The sequence below is a fragment of the Pristis pectinata genome, chromosome 6, assembly GCF_009764475.1.
Source record: "Pristis pectinata isolate sPriPec2 chromosome 6, sPriPec2.1.pri, whole genome shotgun sequence".
Classification (NCBI taxonomy): domain Eukaryota; kingdom Metazoa; phylum Chordata; class Chondrichthyes; order Rhinopristiformes; family Pristidae; genus Pristis; species Pristis pectinata.
Genome location: NC_067410.1, coordinates 83534734 through 83551966, shown reverse-complemented (window position 1 = coordinate 83551966; position 17233 = coordinate 83534734). Strand labels below are relative to the sequence as shown.

Here is a 17233-nt window from a genome sequence, read left to right as displayed (position 1 = left end):
TGATTCTTATCTATCTAGATGGTGCTCATCTTTGGCTGGTGGCTCCAGAGAGAACCAACTGCTGCTTTTCATGGGTCTATATGTTCCTAACATCTGCGCTTGTACGTTGTTGCATGGAAATGATGGGCATGGCAGCATGCACGCCAACACATCTGACTTCCTGCCCTGGTGCTGGACTTGTGCTGATCCAAGGGGCTGGATACACCTTGGTTTTATGCCAGCTATTATTGGTACATCCACCACAGCCACATTCATTGGAATGAGATTGCACAACTTGATGGAAAAGGTAAGGGCTTGTTTTATTTCTTTTATTTTAATATTAATGTTTCAAATCATTTTATAACATTTGTATTTTTTAAATAATTAATAAAATTGAAGATTATGTTATGTATGCTTCAACTTTTTAAACAACTCTAGGAATATCAGAGACACAAAAAACAATTTAAGAAGCTGTTGGCAGCAGAAGCCGTCAAAAGGACGATCCAGTGTTTTGTGGAATGGCCACAGCTCAATCGCACAAACCAGGCCATGAAAGGTTAGACTGACCACAGGGATAGAACGTGGGGGTGGCGGTGAAGGTAAGACATGTCAAGCACATTCCACCTCAAGGTGTTTGGTCACCTTGGTGTGATATAACATCAAGTAGTTTGCTAAGCCACCCAGGAGGCTGCTTAAGAGTCAACCACATCATTGAACAACCACACACAGGTTTGAACAAGGGCAGCAATCTTCCTTCCCTAAAAAAGACATTAGTAAACCTGGTGGGTTTTTATGTTAATTATTCCAGATTACAGAATTAAGTGAATTCAAATTCTTCAACTGCCACAGTGCAATTGGAGATCATGTTTCCTGATCATCGGTCTAGGTACCTGTGCTTTGCAAGAGGTAGCGAATGCTGTGCTACTATTCTTTACATATGTCACGTAATAGGTTTCCTTTGCTAATCTAGGCCTGCAGACCAGTAAGTTCCAGTCAATTTTATACAAATTGAGTTCTACAATTAGTCTCCATGCCAAAGGGCAAGTAGACTGTCACACAAAAAGCCAGAGTTCTTCACTCTGGTCTAGTTATGACTGCTGCAAAATATCACAAATAGGAGAGAGATGATGGTTGGAAAAGGCTTCACTGACATTCCATTCAGAGCCTGACATCACATAATTCAGAATCATATGAAAACTGGCATTTGGGAAAGGTAATGAAAGATTCCTCAAATTCATGGAATAACACCTCAGCAAGAATCAGCAGCTTAGACTTCCGATCATAAAGTTAAGACCGTAACTCATTCATTTAAATTAACTACCAGTGTTACAACCAGAAACATTTGGCCTATGTGTTCAAAAACTTGGGGAGAAATAGTCGAAAGATGTATCGTGGTGAATATGACTTTTTAAATCACATTTTTAAAAATATTTTAAAAACACCAGATTTAAATGTATTGTTTCTAATTCCCATTGCTTTTGTTCACCATGATGGTATTTGCTTTGCCTAATTTAGAAATGCAAAAAGATATGTTTAAATATATATTTTTGGAAATAACCTGCACAAATTCATGCATTATTAAGTTTTCAGAAATGTGGGTTAAATTAGTATTTTAATAAATATTTTAATTTGTCTACTTTCTGGAATATTTTTCATAATCACATGAAATAATGTAGCTCATTCTTAAAAGTGCAATGTAATTATTATTTTACAGCTTACCTTATGAGATTTTAACACAGCCATATATGAAACTTGTTTTTATAACTATTTATCATCTGAAAAACTGCAATCTATTCAATCTCAGTTAATTTTTGATATGGGCCTTTAGATTGTGACCTGGATTTCCCTTTCATTGTCAATGCAAGACAGAGGTTTATGGAAGGTAGCCCTTGGCGAGCAGTACAATCCCTGCCTGAGAAAAGAATCATTTCAATTGCCTAAAGCTCCACAAAACAGCCACTCACCTGTCACCTCATAGGAACAGTCAATTTGAAGCACAAGTAGGTTAGTTGGCACCAAGAATAGTCATATTGTTAAGCACCAACAGCAGAAAGGAGAATTTTTTTTTAACAATTTCTGGTGAATATTCTTTGACGTTAAAACTGCTTGATCACATTGAGTTCTTTTCTGTATAAACACTGAGTTTCTTTCTGTATAAGCTTCCTTTTTTTTGTGTTTGATGGTGGCAAGAGAAATGTAAATTTCTGCTCTAGGGAACCCGTAAGAACTCTCGCAAAGTGATAGAAATGGAACGAATATTGGGGAAAGCAAGCGGATTCCCAGAATTTTGACCCAATGAAGGGCTGGTGATATTTGATGGGAACTTGCAATTGATGATATTCCTCTTCACCTGCCCCTTTGTCCTTCTAAGTGTTAGAGATCACACGTTTGTGAAGTGTTGTCAGAGAAACTTTGCAAGCTGCTGGAGTGTATCTTGTAGACATGTTGCAGCCATATTTTGACAGGATGGAACATGAATGGAATGAAAATCAAGCATCTGGAAACTACTAAGTCACACTCAAGAGAGGAAACAGGGCAGGAAGAAAAAAGGGTGGGGGGGGACAGAGGGGGAGGGGGAGAGAGGAGAGGGGGAGAAATACAGTAAGGAAAGGAAACAGGCCCTTTAACCCACCGAGCCCAAGCCGATCATCAAACATCCATTTACACTAATTATGCCCCAACCAAATTCATTCTCCCCACCTTTCCATCAACTGCCCCCAGATATTGTCTCTCCTCACTCTACTTGGGCCTTGCTGGTTATTCACTCCAATAATAGTCTCACCCTCTCCAGTTACTTTGGCTTTGACTATATTTCCCTCTATCACTAATTTGCCATATCATTATTTCATTAATGCACAGTATTCACATGTCTGATTGCCTGCTTCCCCAAGTTGGTTGGCTATCCTTCCCTTGTACTTCTATCTATCCACCTCCCTCTGGCCAGGCCTCTTCCTGTACCCAAGGTAGAATTCTGTCTCGGTCTCTACCTCTGGCCCTGTATCTAAGTGCATCTTTCCTCCCCCATTACTTAAATGAATTCTTTATGGAAAGGCTTTGGTAAATCAGGAGATGAGTCCTTTGCAGCAGAACACCCTGCCTCTGATCTGCTCTTTCCATCATAATACAGTAATTGAGAGCCCAGTCAGATAAGTATATAGTCAATTGTGAGCTCCAAGATGCTGATGCTAATAATAACGAAAGTCAAGGAGAGAGACTGAGCACATTGTTGATGGAGTTGCTCACTGCCTGGCACAGGAATCCATGCTTGAATGTTGTCTAAATCTTGCTACATGCAGGTACAAACTGCTTCATTATCTTGCAAATGGAATTGAACATTCTGCAAACATCAATAATCATCCCCATTTTTGACCTTATACTAGAGGGAAGGTCACTGATGAGAAAGATAAATGTGCAGTCATCTTGAAGGAAACAAACCAGTTATTGCAGTGGTATGTCCGATGCATTCAAAATTTACCCTGACATTCAGCTTGGCAGATCTATGAGGAGATATTTCAAGCAGGCTATTCTCACCCTTACCAGAAACGTAGCCTTCCTATATAGCAGATCATATAAAACAATAGAAAAAGCTTGCTAATTTAACTGTAAACAAAACTGCTGCACTGCGATGCAAGGTTAGTTATTTCAAACATTTTGATTCCCTCCTTCAGATATCACAAATAGAGAATTTTAACGCAGCAATAAACAATCTCCAATTGCTCATAACTTTGAAGGGTGACATTGTTAATTATCATTAAAGCATTAAACTATTGACCTATTGAGAGCAATCCATGCAAACTATCATCATTTGCACAGAAATGCCTTATAATATATCATTTTAAGAATGTACTACCATAGTTCATGTGGCCCTTTAAGCTCAAACCACAGCTAATCTTGTAGTCCATTTGCCTGCCAGATCACACATTTATTGGTTAGCTCAATGTCCAAAAAGTCAGCAATTCAGCTTTGAATACACTCAATGACTGAGCATCCACAGCTGCTGAGGACAGAATTCCAAATAACTGTGTTGAAACATTTCTTCTCGTACGTGTCCCAAGATGGCCTATGCGTAGCCTAAAACTACTCCTAGACTCTCCAGCCAAAGGAAACAAACCAAAGCATAAACATTTCAATCTTCTCAATCTTGTACATTGAAAAGAAATCCATTCTTCTAAATTTCAGTGAATATCCTGCAAACAACTGCTCTTCACAGTAAAAGTTGAATCAATCTAGTGAATCAAGGCAAGCATTTCCTTTCTTGGAACTACACACCATTCTCCAAATATCATTTGACCAAAATGTTGTACAATCTCCCACCTTGGTACTCCAACTTCCTTGCCTTATTTTGATTATCCCCTTTGCCCTCCTATGTTCTATTCCTGGGTTAATGAAAACTAGTATCCCATATGCCTTCTCTGTCACCTTATCTACCTGTGCTTCCACCTTAAAGGATCTTTGGACTTTTACGCTAAAGTTTCCCTGTTCCTTTATACTGTTGGCCAGAAAAACTACAAATTTATAAGAGACGTCTGTGAACAGACGTACCCTGAGCTCAGCAACTGACAGGAGCTGGCTGAAACCGGTTTGAATCAACCTGACTTTGGGAAAAAACAATGGAAGAGATGGGAGGCACAAGTCCTTATTTGGGAGAAGAGCAAATGCTGCTTGTAACCTTGGGCTCGATCCTTTGGAGAGGGGACAAGGGCTAGCCAGATAAGGCAGCACCAATAACATAAAAGCACAATAGTGCAGATCCAATAAGAAAGACAATAGAAATGGAGTATTTTGGGTGTAGAAGCAGTGAAAACTCCAGAGACCAACCATCACAGAAGTGGATGATCCTATGTTGGAAATGTAGAGATTACGTTGGAATCAAGAGTGACGCATGGCTAACGTTAACTCGTGATTCTTGGGTAATAGCCTTTTTCTTCTGATTGTCTATTCAGGGACTGTCAGGGAAACCTAGTGCATGTGTGTACAGACAGTTAATCTTGTATGAATTGCATGTCTGTTTTTAACTGAACCAATAAAGATAACAAATAGTTAATACAAATTCTCTCTGCACCTAACCAATCATTGTTGTTGGGGGTGGCAACAATACTCCTTGAGGCACTACTATTCATTGTCTACGTCCTACCCTTACTGGTCCTTCTAAAGTGCATCACCTCACATACTTACATGATTACATTTCATCTGCCTTTGCTCTGCCCATTTTACTTATCAATATTTGCCTGGAATCCAAGGCTATCCTCCTATCAACAACACCAATTTTCATGTCATCTGCAAACTTACGAATCATAGCACTTAGATTCATATCCAAATTATTCATGTATATGACAAACAGTAAAGATTCCATCACCATTCCCTGTGGTACACCTGTGGTTACAAAAACAATCCTCTGTCATCACACTCTACTTCCAATCATCAAGCCAGTTTTGGATTCAATTTGCCAACTCGCCTTGAATTCCATGGGCTCTAATCTTTTGGACAAGTCTTCCATGTGGACCCTTGTCAAATGCCTTACTGAAATCCACATAGACTACATCAACCGCACTGCCCCCATTGACATATTTTATTATCTCTTCAAAAAATTTAATCAAATTGGTCAGACAGAATTTCCCCAAAGTCATAATGAACTTCTTTATATGCCTTTCCATATGCGAATTAACCCTGTCCCTCCACTCTATTTCCAATAACTGCTATGCCTCTGACGTTAGATGCACAGGCCTGTAATTACCAGGGTTATCTCTACACTTGTTGTCCTCGCCTCAAAGATTTTAACATCTGTCGGAACCCCAGTGATCTCCTCCTTTTCTTCCCTTAGCAGCCTGGCATACATTTCATCAGACCCTGAGGATTTATTCATCTTAAAGCTCCCTGAGAGACCTAACATCTTTTTAATGCTAACGTGTTCTCGAAAGTCACTGTTCCCCTCCTCAAAATTTCTGTATAATGTCCTTCTCCTTAGTAAATGAACAATTCTTATCTGCATTCAAGACCTCTCCTATGTCCTTTGGCTCCGCAGACAGATTGCCATTTTGATCCTTAATGAGTCCCAGTCTTCCAGAAATCTGTTCTGGATGTTGGTGATGCCACTGGTTATTACCCAGGATTTTCCACAGCTTTTCTTGAATTCTCTGTCCTGACCTCACTTTTGAATTGCTTCACGTTCCTCAATGCCAACCTCCACAGGAATCATCCAGAAACTTGCATCTCTAACCTTTGTTAGTTTTACCCACTTTGATATCCCAAGCAAAAACTATGTGGTCCACTTAAACTTTCCTATATCTGTTATTTCTGGACCAAATATTTCTACAATAATTCCAAAGTTCTGACTCGATGATTGCATATTCATCTCACCTACCAGGAAAATTTACATGCATCTTCTAGAGTGGCTAAGCTGGTCATTTCCATGACTCTACAGGATTCCTGAGGAGCTATGACATGCAGTCCTGACCTACCAAACATAATACATCTTGGTCAATACATGTTCAATCATGTGAACTATCCCCATGTGCTGGGCATGAATGCTAGTGAGAATACACTCCTTTAGAATAGCCATCCATGGAACCACCTTGAACAGTCTGGGTACATGCCATCTTCTCCAAAAAAAAAAGTTGAACCTCCTCACTAAATCACACCTGTACTTCATGCCAGTCTAACATAACGTGCTCATAGATCTCACTAATATAGCTATGGCAATCTCATCAGCCAAAGTTTGAAAATCCTCTTCAATAGCCCAGCAGCAAAAATAAACAGCTTTTCCAGGAATGTAGTAATATTTTTCCTATGAAAATGGTGCAAGAACATCAGCTGAGATGCAATACTCCATGGATTAATCACAATGTGAGAGCAGTAAGAAAAGCCATCAGCATCGGAATGGCCCATTTCAAGCCAATGCCGATGGTCTGTAACAATGGTAAAAGCCTTGAGAAAGAATTTATTAAAATCTGTGATCCTACAGTGATGACTCAGGACACCTTCTCAATCTGACCATACCTCTGTTTCATTAAGTATGCGAAAGCAGAGCAAATGAAATTGGTAGCGCATGACCAGAGTCAATCACATGCGCAATGTCCACAATGACCTTACAGCTGGATGCATCACAACAGATCCTTACTGCACATCAGAGATCATAATGAGCAAGGAAAGATTTACTGCTGAGACTGGTCCTGCACTTCTTGTATGCCATGCCCTGCTCTTCACCAGTTCGAAGGCTCATTTCTTTTTCACAATAGCTGTTGCAAAGGGTTAGAATGGTGGCAGGATCCAGGAAGAATCAAGCAATAATACTGAAGCATTCCAAAGGCAGGCCATGGCTCTGTGAAACTTACTGGGGCTCCCCTCTATTCAATACCACAGCCAATTTATCCTACACTGGTCTCAGCCCACCCCTGATCAACCTTGACCCAAGCCTGTGACTTTATATTGCAAAAAGGTGCAGATACTTTATTGCAACTGTTCATCATTATGATTCAAGTACTTTTTCCAACACTTTCAAGTGTTTTTCTTAGATTGTTGTTGCAATTAATACATCATCTTGATTTCATAGACAACAAAGAACACCAGCATTTGAACTCAAAATCTTCTCAGGATAAATTTCATCCCTTATGGCAACTTTGTTTACGCACGTAGCTCCTTGTCTACACTCACTGTCAGACAGCACTGACTTGCTGGATCGACATTCAACTGGGCATAAGCATAGTCTAAATCCAACTTGGAGAAAATTTTAGTCCTTGCCAGCTCACATACATGCTTTGTGACATGGGTAATGGGTGTTGCTCATAGTTAACTATTTTATTATGAGAGACTTCATAATCATCATATAATTGCACCATTTTGTGTGGCTTCTGGACACTCCTGGCAGGGCTGCCCACTCACTTTGAGTGCTACTACAACTTCTTCAGCTCTGAATGCACCTGTGCCCATGGGAATAAGGTACAGGTCGAGGCCAGCAACAGCTTGACTTGGCTTTATGGTGAATACAGATATAGGCTTTGTGCCCAGGAGTGCCACTGCACAAATCATTAAACAAGTCCGCTTAATGAGTTAACAATTTGTCTAGCCACGACTGTGTAGACCTAAAGCTGCAGATCTGTATCCAGTTAGAGTACCTGTAATCAATCTATACAGTAAAGCACATTGTTGTGTTTAATTAGTTACAGTCATAGGTAATCTTGTGTTTTCCATCATGCAGAACTGTGCACATGATATTCGTCGATGACTTTAACATATACCCAAGTACATTCCCAACATGGTGCTCCTGTGGATTGATGGCACCTTGCCGAACTTCTGCTGATCTCTATCATGTCCCACTACTGAGCTATTCACAGTTATGTCAATGCTCATTTTTAATACAAGACCATTCATTGTCATGGTGGTTTTAAAATAATTGCAGTCTGAATCTTGACTGTCAGTTGTTGCATAAATGTGGTTTATCATGTACATCTTCTGGTCTATGTTTGTAACCGTGATTGCCTAGGTGTGCTTCTGTAGCTGTTTGCTTGGTTAATGATAGCAGGGCTTTCAGGTTCATGTGATCTCTTAGTTTTCTGCTGAGACCACATTTTCCACATCCCAATGAAGAAAATGAAGATGATGGCATTACTGCAGCTGCAGCACTCTGTATCCTGGAACCCTGCACTAACCAAGACTTGCTCGCATTCTTCAGTACCATCTCCATTTCAACAGCAATCCTGTATGCTTTGGCAAAAGTGAGCACTGATATACCTGAAAGCTTCATGTCAACATGCTGGTCAGTGAGTCTTCATGATGTTTGGTCCAGACAAGTTGCAGAATTACAATGTCTCACAAATTCATAATGTAACTGCTGATTGCTTCCTCTGCCATTTGATTCTGTGTACTGAATTTCTAGCCTTGAGAGGTTTCTAGATTAAAAATAGCCTCAATTTCTGAACCACATCATTAAATGTGACACAAACTGCACTAGGTGATACAAATAAGTTTGTTAGTGTAGTGTTATTGACCACTTCAACTAATATTTGCCTTCTACTTGCTCACAGATCACTGAATTTTGATGTTCAAAGTTTTCCCCTGTATCTTCTATAATTTCATTGGTTTTGGAGAACATATTCATTAATTCAAGGCAAATGCTAAATGCTTCTTGCATTCTGTCATGTTTACTAAATTTCCTGATGTACCCTTTTGTTCTATTTCTATCATTTTGTTTTGAGTCCAGGTGTTACTTATTGTTCCAGTGTCGTAAAACTCCATTAATCCAGCATGCTTAGGACACTGGTGGTGACAGACAGGTAGATCGTTCAGACTTTGGGAAACGGGGCCCCACTGAGTCTAAAGGAAAAGGGGCTCCACTGAGTTTAAAGGGAGTACAGGAAACAGGGCGCTAGTGAGTTTAAAGGGTGTGGGAAACGGGACCTTACTGAGTCTAAAGGGAGTAAAGGAAAAGGGGCTCCACTGAGTTTAAAGAGAGCACAGGGAACAGGGTCTGGTTAAGTTTAAAGGGAGTACTGGAAACATCATTATGCTGAGCCATTGGAATTTCTGAATAATTGGATAGCATGTCATTGGAGTTTTATTGGATTGATGGACTTGGCCCTCTGTTTTTGGAGAGTCATAGCGTGATACAGCATGGAAATTCCATACTTTCTTTAAGCCACAGACCTGTCTCACTCCAGTAATGCAGACTCTCACAGGAGGTATCCATTCTTGTCATCATTGCAGTGTTTTGGGTAGTTTTTGTACTGCACGGTATTACGTAACTCACATAGATTAGGAGCACCAGGGAAGTATGTTTATTGCATCTGTCAATAATTCACTGCTTGAAGGAAAGCATATACAATACTGCAGTAACCATGTGACACAATGCTTTAATGTAATAGCAGCTCCCCAACCATACGGCAAAATTACATTTACCACAATGCATACCTCAATGTTATGTATTGATGACATTGTTGCTTATTTAGAGTCCATTTCTGAAACATTCTGCAGATGGCACTGTAGCTCTGTATTTGGAAAATGAGTACTGACCCTTCGAAGCATAAAATTCAAGTAGAATTCTAATCACATATCTATTAACAGATCCAAATTTACAAAAGAACCTTTTACACCAAATAAAACAAACTGTAATCATGGGGATTTAGCAGTAAATACATTGGATTGATGGATGCTCTCTAATGCCTTACATTTACAAATGTAAAGAAATGTAAAGTAAATCTTAAATGCACATGCCACTTATAACCAAACACTGAATGTTTGAAAACTAGGTTATATATTCTAGTTTAAAAATATGATACATAACTACAATTGCCTTTTAAAAATACTCCACACAAAGGGAAAAGATCTGTCCACCTGAAAATCTGGATGGGTCAGAGTTGTATTATTTTTCCCCTTTATTTTTTGGTTTCCTAATCTTCCAATTTTGGATGTTATTGCAATTTTATGCCAATTAATACGAACAATTACAGTCCTGGAAAGGCAACACGATTCCATTATTATAATTTATGTCCGGAACAACTTGCACCAGATCACACAATCATAGTTTGACACAAGATAAAGCTCCCACGAAACAATTCTAACAATACATTTTTAAAACCTAGCCCAAGAACATCACAACATTCTTTACCGCAACCTTATGACATTTTCACTGAGTGGGTATGAATAGGCAAAGTGAGTGCCAAAAGTATAGTTTGAGACCCAGGCTATTTTAATTTCCAGGTCTCAGTTGTGTTTGAATGGTGGGCAGCCAACAAGACTGCATCAGCAGCAGGAAGTCTGCCAACTCTTAGTTAGGATTTCCAGCAGGCATCCTGAGGGATATTTACTTGTTCTTAAAGAGAGCTTATATTCACTGCTGCCAGATTGCTCCATGGTTCTTTATGAAACTGAGCACTCCCAGCACTGAGCTGCAATGCCTGCTCCCAAGCTCCTTGATGCCTTTTAATGGAATGAGATAAGAGGAAGGAAAGACATTCTGTTTCCCAGCTGTGGGATTAAGTTGCTAAAAAACCACATACTCCATACCTGAAGGCAGTTAGGAGATATGGTCAACTCTAAGAGCACCATCCCATTTTCATTTTAGGCAACATTTCAAATGGCCTGACAAGACCTGCAAGGATGAATACAACTTCCAATTTTACTAGTCCTTTTAATTACACCAAACACTTTCACAGAGCTCTAATAAACACCTTCACATCACATCCTGAATCGCCAACCACAATGGCACCCCAAGCCCCACTCATTCAACAAGCACTGTATTACTAGCCTTTATAGCTCTGACAACACAGTTCAAATGATTGCCATTCAAACTCTGGGCTGTAAATGTGCATCTTACCTTCGGGAGACTGTTGATCACAGGAACTATGCATGCAGGTTTTCAAAGCCACACTTACCCCTTTTGGTCGGTGGGAGCAATGACCTGTGACGAATGGCTGTGGCTTTGGATTCCACACAAATATTTGGTGCTGTATTCCCAACTCCCAAAATTTAGGCTATCAGAATATTAAGAGATTGTTGGTCTGCATGGAACACACATGCAGCACTTTCTGAAAGATTTACATTTCTGCAAACAACCTAATTTCATTTAATAATTAAATTAGCACTTGTATTTAGTGCAACCTAAAAATTGCTTGATATAAAATTATCCAAGGAATGCAACTGCATGTGTGTTGCTATCCATCAACTGTCATTTATATATTATCTTTAGTTTGGTAGATGTCCCATGGAACTTCATTGGATTGTTAAGATTTTCCTGACAGAATACGTCGCTATACCAAAGGTTGACACATGAGGACAGTTGGCCAAATGTTTAATAAAAGACACAAGTTTAAAGAATACCCTAAATAAAGTGAGAAAGGTCATTTTGACAGGAAATTCCAGAACTTCAAGGCAGGTAAAGATAACAAGTAATGAGGCAAAATCAGGAGAAGATATTTAAGAGGCAACACAAGCTTTTTGGAGCTGCAGGACTAAATCAAGTTACAAGGATTAAGGATAGGATTAAACACAAGGATGTGAAATTTAATTCAGGCACTGCTGGACCAGTAGTCAATGTAGGTCAGCAAGTGTACGAGAAATGGGTAACAAGAATGGGTAAGGCAGCACACTGGATGTTAGGGTATGGACAGATGAAGTTTGATAAAGTAGACCACTGGAAGTAACAAATGCACGGTTGAGGGTTTCAGCAACAGACGAATTGAAATAGTAACAGAAACTGATGCTGTTACAGAGACACAAGCAGGTAATCCTTGTGATGAAAAGGTTATGGTATCAAAAGGTCAATTCAGTGAAATAGGACTCGGTAACTGAAAACAGTCTGGTTCGGTCTTGACAATGTGTCAAGTGCTGAAGTCAGCTTCTCCAGTGTATAATTATAGGAAATTTGGGTTCACTCAGACTGGAATTTGGGCAAGAAGTCTGACAACAAGAGATGGAAACATAAAGTGGTGCTTTTAGGCAAAGTCATGAAGGGAAATAAAGATGAGAAATATTTTAACTTCTCTACTTCCAATTCAGTTACACAATAAATACTTCAATCTTATTAATTCAGAATCTGAGTAATTATTTTTTTTAACAGAAAAATATGCTTTTAATCGTTGAAGCAAGCAAAGTGCTTTGCTTTGATCTCTATCTAAATTATATAAAGTACTTCAAAAATGTGTTTCACATAAAAAGACAAACATATTTTCTGGACTCATAATGATTAACTTGCTGGATCAGCAGCCAGAGTTCTGGACCGTAGATCCAGAGACACAAGTGTGAATCCCCACCCCAGCGACTGATGAATTTATATTTAAGTAATTAAATAAATCTGGAATTGCTAAAAAAAAAAGCTCATCTCAGTATTGTTAAACATGAAGCCACCAGTCTACAGAAAAACCAATCCAATTCACAAATATCTATCAGGGATCTGCCATCCTTACCCATCTAGCCCATATAGAACTCCAGACCCACCAATGTGGTCGACTCTTAATTACCTCCTCAGTTCAGGAGCAACTAAGGAAAGACACTAAATTGCTAGCTATCTCCACATTCCATGAATGAATAACTTTAAAATGATACATATGGGAAAAAAAATTAAGAGAAAATGTTTCATGGAACCTTGTGAGAAAAAACAGCATGCAACAAACTTAGTTTTGAATATAAATGTAGAACTGAAATTTATTTTTTTCATACTTGTTGCAATCTTGTAAAATTACTTTTAATAGGTTACAGAAAATAAAAAGCAGAAGTTCTTGTAAATAATATATTCTCATGAATGACAATTATTCATACAAGATAACAATTGTAGATTACTCACGCTTCCAAAGATATATTAGAGTAGACAATTATGTAGCCAGGTACCACCTGATGTATAACAGGTACACTGATGTTCAGATGTTTGTCATATAGAATCTTGCGCACAGATGTCTGGGGAACAATATTCAATACAGCCCAACACCTATAAGAGAAAAATTAAAAATTATGGATTTGATACGATTACCTCAAACATCAAATGTAGCAACTTAATGATTCAAGTTACTTGTGCCACTGTCTCTGTTGTTTACTGAGGCCAGACAACCAACCAACATGTGCAATGTAAAGCAGTATCAGACTTAAGCTCCGGAGTTTCAAGAGAAACAGTTGATAACTTAAGATAACAGAGGAGAAGATGAATGAAGTAGCAAGAGGAGTTGACTGTATTGAGAGAAGAGGGTCAGGTAGGAGTCTATTTCAGTGAGAGCAAGGTCAAGTAAAAGTGAAAAAGACACATGAGACGGAGGATGGGTAAAACAGGGCTGAGGAATTGAAGAAGTAAGCAAAGTGAGTGATGAGCAATAGGGAGAGGAGTTGAAAGGAAGAGAAAAACTGTTGAGAAAGTGTAAGTGGAGGGCATTGAGGCTGCAAGAGAAGAAAATGAAAGGGTGGTGGTAAGAAAGAATTTGTGCCATGTAATACATTTACAGAGTCAGTTCTAATACCAATTTGGACACAGTAATATATAATTAAAGAATAAAAATACTGAAAATATTACCACCTGTAACCCCAATTCAAATATCAATTATATTTGGTCTTGGTTGCAGCACTGCAGGAGACAAGCCTGCAAGAGTCTTACAATTGTACATACCCACCATCATTCTGTTTTGCTGGAGTTTCCTGTGCCCTCAACCACAATGACCCTTACATACAGAAGTCTATTATGCAGAATTGCATCCACATGCCCTGGTTCAATCATTGATCTCAATTTACATATCAACTGAATGCCAGACTTGCTATTGCTTCACCACCTGTCATGACACAAGACTGGTATTATTGTTTCATTTTTAGACATTTTAATTCACTTTTTGTTCCATGGGTGATAAATGCTTCTGCCATTTTTTTCCCAAAGAAAACATTAAGAAGCCTTTAACTGTAACACTTGACATGATGAATGTGGGCAAGGGTCTGAATAGTTACTGGTCACTATGAGCAGATAGGAATGCACAGTTGATATTACATTCAGACCTGCCATGATCTTATTAAGTTGTGGAGCAGGCTTGAGGGGCTCAGTGGCCTGCACATTTGTAATATTAAAGTCGCTATCTGGATGACCCATTAGTGTTTAGCTGTAAACAGCCTCAAGTTCCTTTTATTAAAACGATAAACTACAATTTTATAAGAATTAATTGCTTGCCAGCAAATGATAATTAACTAGATGGAAATGTAATGAAATTCTTAAATGCCATGACTATGTCTGAAGGAACAGAAAAGGTAAACAGCATTACCTTGATGAAGATGAAATTCTGCAAAAATTTTATCCTCTTGCTCACGGAAATTGTTTCCAAAAATAACAATCTGTGTAATCTAACCACCATGTTTGATGATCAATGCTGATTAAATACTGGAACCAAGCTTAATTCCCTGATTACTACTGTTTTTTCCATGACATGCTTAATTAGGGTCAGTCTACGATCTTTGCGGAGGCACAGAATAATTTAAATGTCAACATACCGGCGAGATATTGTATCAAGCTTTTGTTTTGTAAAATGAAAATGTATCTAATCTTGTGTTAATCCTTTCAATTGAATTATATAATGATATTTAATTGCTGGGTAAATAGATAATTAACATATATAATTTGGAGTGAAAATGAGAGAACATTAGAAAAGATGGCAGCAAAAATAGAGAATAATCCAAAAATATTCTGCAGCCCAATGAACACGTGAAGAGGGGTGGGATCAACCAGAAAATAAACAGGAAATTTACTCATGGAGACAAAGGGAATGGCTGAACAGCAAATGAGTACTTTATGCGAGTCTTTACCAAGGAAGCAGATGCTGCTAGAGTCTCAGCAAAGGAAGATATAGTTTATGATTCTGGATAATTGATAGAGATGGTACCAGAAAGACTAACTGCATTTAAAGTGAATAAGTCACCAAATGCAGTTGGCATGCAAATGTGGTTTCTGAGGAAAGTGAAGAAGGAAATTGGATGGGTTTTGGCTATAATCTTCCAAATATTCCAGGATTCTGGGCTGGTGTTTGGGGCTGGAAATTTGCAAATGTTACACTCTTGTTTAGAAAAGACTGGTGGGATAAACACGGTAACCACAGACCAGTCAGTTTAATCTCAATGATGAGGAAAATTTAAAAATACTAACCAGGGACAGAATTAGCCATCACTTGGGCAAGGGTGTATTGATTTGAGATAGCCAGCATGGATTTGTTAAAGCCAAATCATGCCTGATTAACTTAAGCAAGTTTTTTGATGGAGTAACAGAGAGGGCCCATGAAGGAGCTGATGTGGTATATTTGGCCTTCCAAAAGGAATTTAATGAAGAGCCATATAATAGGTTTGTCATTGAGACTGAAGCCCTTGGAATAAATGGATCTATACAGCAAGGATAAAAAAAATGGCCAAGAAGCAGGAAAGAAAGCAGTAGTGAAAACTAGTTTTCAGACTGGAAGGAAGTGTGCAGCTTAGTTTCCCAAGGGTCCATACTGGGTCTCCAGTTTTTTCCCCAAGATATATTAATAACTTGGACTTGAGTGAATAAGGCACAAATCTCTACATTTACAAATGACACAAAAAATAGAAGCATACTAAACTGTGAAGGGGTGTCAGCCATTGACTTAAGGAAATACATGCTGTGAAATGTGTGGACAGGTGGCAGATGAAAATTAATGGTGAGAAATATTAAGTGTGAGAAAGGAGGAGTTGCACTACTGATAAGGGAGAATATCACAGCAGTACTCTGAGAGGACACACTGGAGAGCTCATCCACAGAGGCAATTTGGGTGGAGCTCCAAAATAAGAAAGGTGCAATTATGCTGATGGGATTATACTATAGGCCCCCCCCCCCCAATAGCCATTGAGAGGTGGAGGAACAGATATGTAGACAGATTATGGAAAGTTGCAGAAACAACAGGGTTATCATAGTGGGGGACTTTATCTTTCCTAATATTGATTGGAACTTTCTTTATACAAGAAGCTTAGATGGGGCAGGATTTCTTCAGTGCATCCAAGAGGGGTTCTTGAAACAGCATGTGGAGAGTCCAACGAGAGGAGAGAAGGTACTGGACCTAGTTTTGGGAAATGAGCCAGGCCAGGTGACAGACCTGATAGTGGGTGAACATTTTGGGAATAGTGACCACAACTCATTATGTTTCAAGATAGTTATGAGTAAGGATAACATTGGATCTTGCAAGAAGGTACTAAATTGGGGAGGGCAAATTACGACTGGATAAGACAGGAGCTAAGGGGCATTGATTGAGAGCAGCTGCTATCAGACAAGTCCACGTCTGACGTGTGGGATTTGTTTAAAGACCAGCTGAGCAGAACTCAGGATTGGCATGTTCCGATAAGGAGTAAGGGCAAGGATGGTCAGGTAAGGGAACCATGGATGACCTGAGAGGTCCTAAATTTAGTCAGGTAGATAAAGGAAGTATACGTAAGGTTTAGGAAGTGAAAATTAGACTGGGCCCTTGTGGAATATAAAGGTAGCAGGAAAGTGCTCAAGCAGGCGATTAGGAATGTCAAAAGGGGCCATGGCATGTCCTTGGCAAGCATGGTCAAGTATAATCCCAAGACATTTTATACTTACATTAAGAAAACGAGGATAACGAAGGAGAGGATAGGTCCACTCAAGGATAAAGGAGGGAATTTGTACTTGGAGTCAGAGCAAGTGGCTGAGGTACTAAATGAGAAGGAGAAGGATTTGGAGGATAGTGAAAATAAAGTGGGACATGCTAATGTGCTGGGACATTTTGAGATTAAGGAGGAGGTAGTGCTGGATCTTCTGAAAAGCATTAAGGTGGATAAG

The 17233-nt window shown here is 39.0% G+C and overlaps 1 protein-coding gene across 1 annotated transcript in view; it reads right to left on the bottom strand.

Moving 5' to 3' along the window:
- The window catches only part of si:ch211-51h4.2 (uncharacterized), a 230317-nt gene that overhangs the window by 81719 nt on the left and 131365 nt on the right, over positions 1-17233 (bottom strand). Inside the window, exon 11 of the mRNA XM_052018620.1 lies at positions 13253-13393. Within this exon, the coding sequence (XP_051874580.1) occupies positions 13253-13393 (141 nt within the window). The remainder of the gene's footprint in view (positions 1-13252; positions 13394-17233) is intronic.